Source organism: Odocoileus virginianus, chromosome 21 (genome assembly GCF_023699985.2).
Source record: "Odocoileus virginianus isolate 20LAN1187 ecotype Illinois chromosome 21, Ovbor_1.2, whole genome shotgun sequence".
NCBI lineage: Eukaryota > Metazoa > Chordata > Mammalia > Artiodactyla > Cervidae > Odocoileus > Odocoileus virginianus.
Genome location: NC_069694.1, coordinates 55,224,287 through 55,232,155, shown reverse-complemented (window position 1 = coordinate 55,232,155; position 7,869 = coordinate 55,224,287). Strand labels below are relative to the sequence as shown.

The 7,869-nt window shown below is 37.0% G+C and overlaps 1 protein-coding gene across 1 annotated transcript in view; it reads right to left on the bottom strand.

Moving 5' to 3' along the window:
- Positions 1 to 1,491: 1,491 nt before the first annotated feature.
- LOC110128809 (bifunctional heparan sulfate N-deacetylase/N-sulfotransferase 3) overlaps positions 1,492 to 7,869 on the bottom strand; it is a 175,726-nt gene continuing 169,348 nt past the window's right edge. Inside the window, exon 14 of the mRNA XM_070452380.1 lies at positions 1,492 to 4,251. Coding sequence (XP_070308481.1) covers positions 4,132 to 4,251 — 120 coding nt within the window. The 3' untranslated portion in view covers positions 1,492 to 4,131. The remainder of the gene's footprint in view (positions 4,252 to 7,869) is intronic.

The window sequence follows — 7,869 nt, the reverse complement described above, 5'->3', positions numbered from 1 at the left end:
TGTGTCTATAACTTTTGGGACTAGACTGAGAAATGATAGAAACTCAATGAGTAAGATAAGTACAGAATTAAAGAAAGAAGGTGGAAGTGGAGGGCAAGGATAAATTTCACCTGCTAATAAATAAATGAATATATTTTTGTGACTTTTGTTAAGAAACTGAATATATAGAGAACTGTGTAGACAATAAATTGAGGACAAAATAGCAGGAACTTGTAGTAGCACTGGATGGGGAGAAATGGCCCTCAAATTCTCTTAGCTTCCGTTGGCCACAGGTGAAAGGCTTACTCAAAGTAAATTCTAGATTTTTCTGGGAACGCAATCAATGAGACACTGTGTCTTTAGCTCTTACCTCAAAGCATAAATTAATGGTTTGACCTTATAAAATTTGGTTTGCTTTTAGGTAAAGTGAAAAGAAGTTAAACATGTCAAGCCAACACAAATAATTTCTTAAGGATTATCCACCACAGGGATTCATTGCTCTTTCCATGACTCCTAACTATTTGGGGATGGGTGTGTGTGTGCATGGGGTGGGGTGGGCAGGATGAAGGCGGTAGCCATGCTGTAGGTGGTAACCACGCTGTGTCAGTTTTGGCAGAATAGAACTCAGCCTTAGAGAATAATTTGCAAATAGAGAAATCCCTTCCTTCTGAAATATTTGAACTGTTCAGTGCCTCCTCAACAATGAGCCTTAAACATATCTCCTGGAAAATGCAGTGCTGATATCTCTTGAAAGTAAAATATTGTAAGTCATTATAAGCCACTAACATCAATGGGGTTGGTTTATTAACCACTCACCAGTTGGTCTCAGAGTAAATAGAACATAGGATGGCACACATAGAAAATTGGGGGTCAGATGTATCCTAGACTGGAGAACTGTGTGTCTGGGAGATAATCCTATGAAGAATCAACTGGTGTATGATGACAGGGTGGGTTGCAACATGAGAAAGCCTGATGTTTAGAAAAGAAAGGGACTGGAATAGAGAAAAGAAAGTTTTGTGGAAAATGTAGATAAATGTCTAACTCTCCTGACCCCCTCCTTTTTTTTTTTTTTTTTTTTGCAGAGATGGTCTGTTTTGCTAGATTTTTAAGAAAAGAGAGACTAGCTAACTCCTTATAAAGCTCTAAAGAAAGCAGCTGATTTGTGGGGAGCAGAGCAGAGCACTAGGAGTAAGATGCTCAGACTTCAGGCTCTCAAGTCCGTTAAGTAACAGCTGTGTGCTCTTCTCACTTTCCGGTCTCATGAGTGACCCTAGGAACTGTTTTACATGTACTAGAACTAAACAAAAACTAACTAATATTGATTAGAAGATCTGTTTAAGGTTATAGCATTAAAAATAAACTCATGTCTTCTTGGGAAGTTTTCCATGTATCTCACCATTTTGAATTGTATTAGTGGTATCTGTGTTCTATGGCCACCTCCCACTTGGTCACAGGCAAACACCAACTATCAAACAAATGCCTACTTGTTATCTAAAATCACCAGGCTCAAACTCTTTTCTTATCACAGTTTATTGTTATACATATGAGGTACCATGCTACTATCAGAATTATATCCAGGTTTTTTATTTTAAAAAACTCAGAAAAAAAAATGTTTCCATTAATTTTCATTCAATGTGAATGACAAGAATATTATAGCTATAAACACTGAAATAACCATTTCATTTCTTCCTGAGGAAGTTTCATATTTTAAGCAATGAAAAAAGAATGCCATACAAAGCTAGTTTGAAATCACATTATTTCTTTCTTTCCTCATGTGTATTTATGTTACTTTCAGAAGAGCGTAACAACCACCTGGAGTATGCAGTATAGTAAGTATGCGTGTCCCCTAGTATTTGAGTTGTCTTCCAGATATACTGAGTGATCAAAATTCCTTTCAAAGGTTTGCTGCTCTAGGTAGCATAATATCTATATTATGAATGAGTAAATTTTGGCATGATCTCTTCTTTTTTCTCCTTTCATCCCACAAGCATCCAGTGTGTTTTTAACATTTCTTAAAGGGTAAGCTGTTTAGTTGACTCAGTTTATCCAGACAGAATTACACCATTAGCAGCTTTGTTTAGAAGTTTAAATGCACATCTCATCCTTGAAGTGTAAATGCATTGTTTTTCTTCTCCTTTCCTTTTTTTTTTTGAATCAGTAGAAATGTTGTCAGAATGAAAACACAATACCGTATGTAACTGCTGGGGCCTATTCTCACTATGTTTGACCCTCTTAAGCAAATTTTCTTAAAATAATGAAGATCAAAGGCTATATTCATTTTCTAGTATGTTAGACATGTGCTGTTCATAAAAGGTAGTGGTAAGCATGAAGACTGACTTTACCATCTTTTTCCAAATGACTTTGATTTTGCTTTTACTGTCAGGGATCTTAAAATCTGGTTCTTTGTCTAATTCTTTCTGCTAATAGCTTGTTTGTTTAAAAATTAGCTTATCATTTGGGTATATAAAACTTTAAAACATTTAATTATTATAATACAATTTTAGAAATGAATAGTTAGTGAAAGTATCTCAAAATTTGTTTTCTAATTAGTGAATAGTTGATAGAGTTCAATTTCATATATTATAATGGCCATGAAACTATTTGGGCATAATTTTTTTTCTAATCATACTTTTGATAACATTCATAAAAGCTTATATAGTCATAGCAAGGAATTTATTTACTACTTAAATTTCTTATGTGTATAGTATATTTAAAAACTAAGTAAATATAAGCACAGGAAAATCAGCATGACATTCTTTTCTTTTTTTGAATACTTTATTAATCATATAATCATTAAAAATTTAAGTGTAAAATATATTTTAAGAACCATGCCTGGCTCATCTTGGTACTTCCTCCATTTAATTTAGTAGATAACCCATAAATTTAACTGTGTTCTATTGTCTTCCATGAGAGTGATGTACAAAATGTTCTAAAAAAATGGCACTGGGCTTTGATTATCTTTTTCTGCCTTGTACCGTTCATTGCAAATCTGAGATTAAAAATCACACATTAATTTGTTTTTTGTCACAGATCTCTGTATTATACAATTTCATTTTGAATTATCTGAAAATATGTAATTTTTCTGTAATTTAAACATAAATAACCCAATATATCATCTGGAGAAACTGTCCTTAGATTTCAGTTAATAGGTTTTTTTTCTTGGAACCATTAAGAAAAATTTGTTTACATTAAAAAGTCAGTTTGTTTCTAGAGATGACATAGACCTCAGATTCTAAGCAAACATTTCTGTAGAACCAGTGAGGACTACTGGAGTTGATCTGCAGCTCACAGCAAAGGGACATAAGTTGTCAATCAGATATCTTCAGACCCCTACAATTTCTTGCTTTTAGAGGATTTAGTCAGTACACTTAATATTGCTTCTTACTGTTTTGGTATACTCAGTGTGTTTCTATTTTCCATCCAATAGCTGGTACAACATACCTTTCAGAATAATAATTATGTAATGATAGAGACATTAGTAACTTTTACAGAAATGCACTAGACTATGTGGATGAAAAATCACTTTTTTCCTTCTATAACACTTATCTTTTTTTTTTTTCGATGCAGATAAAGCTCAGATATAACTTTACCATTCTCTGATCTAGGACAAATTGTAAATTATAATTCTTTCTAAATACTTCAGTGGATTTTATATTTTTGCAAGCAGTTTTCATGGGCATTAGGCCTCTGGCGCTTTATGCTACATTGTGATGTTTACTTTTTGTTTTGTAGGACACTTTATAGAATCAAAGAATAAGAAAACATTCTACAGGCAAACAGCAGCCTAAAAGTCTACAGAGACATAATCTTAGTTGATATATAAAAGTGTAAATATTACTACGAAATGGAACAGTTCTGCATTGGTATTTGATATTTATATTGGTTGCTATTGATTAACACATGAGTGCACAGTAGTCTCCAATAACCCCACAGGCTCAGATATGGGTTAAGAGAAAGGCCATAGGCCTCAAGGCTTATAACAAATACTTTTAGTTTTGTTTTGTTTCTAATCATCCACGTGCCAGCACATGGAAAGAACTTTGTTTTTCTTTTCTCATTTGAAGAGGTATATTTTAAACCACCTTTTGGTAGCTCCGGGAAGCTCCAGGAGAGGTGAGCGTTCCACGGAGATGCTTCGGCTTTCTGACAGTGCTATCTCAGTTTCTGCAGCTCCTGCCTCAGCCAGGATGGCAGAGGCTGTCCCAGTCTGTGCAGCAGCTTGGAGAGTTCCACGTTGTGCTCGCGGTAGTAGCTGGACAGAAATGCTCTGCTCTGAGGTGGGGGGAGGAGACACAAGGACATTCAATTGTGTCTGTTAGAGTACACTTCACACACTGTGATGATGTTTGTTTATAGCTGTAGATATTTACATAGTGACTTAAAATTGATTTTAAGCATGCACACTATTTATTTAGCACAATCTAGTCAACAAAAGAGCCCAAAATACAATATACAAAATACTTGGTTGCAACCTCAAAAATGACAGAATGATCTTGGTTCGTTTCCAAGGCAAACCATTCAGTATCACAGTAATCTAAGTCTATGCCTCAACCACTGATGCCAAAGAAGCTGAAGTTGACTAGTTCTATGAAAACCTATTACACCTTCTAGAACTAGCACCCCAAAAAGACGTCCTTTTTATCACAGGGGACTGAAATGCAAAAGTAGGAAGTCAAGAGATACCCAGAATAACAGGCAAGTTTGGTCTTGAAGTACAAAATGAAACAGGGCAAAACCTAACAGTTTTGTCAAGAGAACACGTTAGTTATAGCATTTCCAGTAACTCAGAAGGTGACTCTACATATGGACATCACCAGATGGTGATGAAATCATACTGTGTTCTTTGCAGCCAAAAATGGAGAAGCTCTATACAGTTAGCGAAAACAAGACCTGGAGCTGACTGTGGCTCAGATCTGAGCTCCTAATCGCAAACTTCATGCTTAAACTGAAAGAAAGTAGGGAAAATCACTAGCCCATTCAGCTCTGACTTAAATCAAATCTCTTATGATTATATAGTGGAAGTAACAAATATATCCAGGGGATTAGATCTGGTAGACACAGTGCCTGAAGAACTATGGATGGAAGTTTGTAACATTGTACCCAAGGCAGTGACCAAAACCAACCTAATGAAAAAGAAATGCAAGAAGCTGAAGTGGTTGTTTGAGGAGGCTTTACAAATAGCTGAGGAAGGAAGAGAAGTGAATGCAAGGGAGAAAGGGAATGATATACCCAGCTGAATGCAGAGTTCCAGAGAAGAGCAAGGAGAGGTAAGAAGGCCTTGTTAAATAGAGGAAATAGAGGAAAACAATAGGATGGGGAAGACTAGAGATATCTTCAAGAAAATTGGAGATCTCAAGGGAACATTTCATGCCAGGACGGCATGATAAAGGACAGAAATGGTAAGGACTTAACAGAAGCAGAGAGATTAAGAAGAGATAGCAAGAATACACAGAAGAACTGTACAAGAAAGTTCTTAATGACCCAGATAACCATGATGATGTGGTCACTCACCTAAAACTAGACGTCCTGGAATGTGAAGTCAGGTGGACCTTAGGAAGCACTACTATGAACCAAGCTAGTGGAGGTGATGGAATTTCAGCTGAGGTATTTCAGATCCTAAAAGATGATGCTGTTAAAGTGCTGCACTCAATATGCCAGCAAATTTGGAAAACTCAGCAGTGGCCACAGGACTGGAAAAGGTCAGTTTTCAGTTCAATCCCAAAGAAAGGCAATGCCAAATAATGCTCAAACTACTGTATAGTTGTGCTCATTTCACGTTAGTAAGGTTATGCTCAAAGTCCTTCTAGCAGTCCTTTAGCAGTACGTGAATTGAGAACTTCCAGATGTACAAATTGGATTTAGAAAAGACAGAGGAACCAGAGATCAAATTGCCAACATTTGCTGGATCATGGAGAAAGCAAGAGAGTTCTAGAAAAAACTGGAAAGTCCTAGTCAAAGCTATGTTTTTTCTAGTAGTCATGTATGGATGTGAGAGTTGGACCATAAAGAAGACTGAGTGCTGAAGAATTGATGCTTTTGAACTGCTGTGCTGGAAAATACTCTTGAGAGTCCCTTGGACTGCAAGGAGATTAAACCAGTCAATCCTAAAGGAAATCAACCCCTGAATATTCATTGGAAGAGCTGATGCTGAAGCCGAAGCTCCAGTACTTTGGCCACCTGATGCAAAAGAGCTGACTCATTGGAAAAGACCCTGATGCTGAGAAAAATTGAAGGCAGAAGGAGAAGGTAGTGGCAGAGGATGAGATGGTTGGATAGTTTCACTGACTCAATGGACATGAATTTGAGCAAACTCCAGGAGATAGTGGAGGACAGAGGACTGGGGCGTGCTGCAGTCCGTGGAGTTAGAGAGTCAGACATGACTTAGTGGCTGAACAACAAAACACAGTGACTCTGTTCTTGAAAATACACACTCCAAACACATAAATGTTTTCACTAGGGAAAAGACTTTTGTATTAAACATGTGGTTTATTTGTGCAGAATTAAATGTTCAAATAGCTAGATTGAGTTTAGAAATATAGCTGTAACAACTGATTGGTTCCAGTATTATGCTCTATTAAAACCATTCTGGCTTTGGAGCAAGAGTTGGCTTGATAAATCTATAAAATAAAACACTCTTTTGTCATCATTAATTTACATGTAGAATTTGAAGATAATATTTTCTTAAGAGCACTTTTAAGGCATACAGAAAATATTCACTGTTAAAACAGTACTGTGTTAGGTAAATCAGATAAACCTATAACCTGATATATTTGCACTATTTGACCCAAGGAAGGAAAGGAATGCCTTGTAAACAATCCTGATTTATAAGGAGGTAGATTTCCCTTCAATAAAAGAAAATATTTTAATAATTGAAATTGTAAGAAATGGGAAGTGCTGTGATTTAGTGGGATTTATATGTAGTTCAAATGACTGTTGTTGGGAATGTCTTGGAGGGAGGGTGGGTTTCTGGATCTTTATCTGTACCTCTCTGCTTTACTACTCCGAGGGTTTCAGTTCAGTTGAATCTTTAAAAGATTAATTTAAAAAAAGATTAATTTTAAATTAATCTTATTTTCTTCTGCTGCTCTCTTGGTACCTCATCTTCAATGCCATAGGAAAACATGTCATTTTATGTTGATAACGTCAATGTAACATAGTGGTTTTTGCAGTAATTACGATCACTGGAGCAAGACTGAACCTTTGTGCTGTACTGTAACCATCACTGCGATCAAGGGAGAAGGCGAACCTTTGTGTGGCTCATGTGTCAGTCTCCCTACTTTTCTCTGTTTGGGTCTCCTTAGTCATCAGCTCTAAAACAACCGACAGGCCCAGCTAGCACACCCTAGCCAGAGAAAGGTGGAGACAAAACATATTCCCAGATCCTCTGTCTGGGGGCCTGATCATTCTGTGCCTCCTTTGCTGCCAACCAGACCTGGAATCCAGGGCTGAGCCTTAGGCCCTTGTGTAGAGCCTTCCCCACCGTGTTCTCTGCTAAGGTCTCCCTTTGCATTGCTCTTCTTTATGAATGAAGCCCTGGGGCAACAGCAGCCTGGGACTGCCTACATCCTGCCAGCTTGTCCCCTAATATTTCCCATGGATTCTCCAGCATCTCAACTAACTTTAGAATTGAACCTCCTGAGATCCACATTCTTCCTACATTGCTTTGGAGTTTTGTATCAGTATCGTACCTCCTGATACTGAGGATTATCTAAACTACATCTCAATGTATTGGCTTTTTTGGCATTATTTTCAAACCTGACAGCCTATATCAGCAGCCAAACCCTTGTCCTGTGCCCTATTAAGTGAGTATGTTGGTCCCCATAATCAAGTACCCCTTCTTCTTCTGCTCCCTCATATGGCAAGGTAACTGATACGAGATTTGTAAAGCAT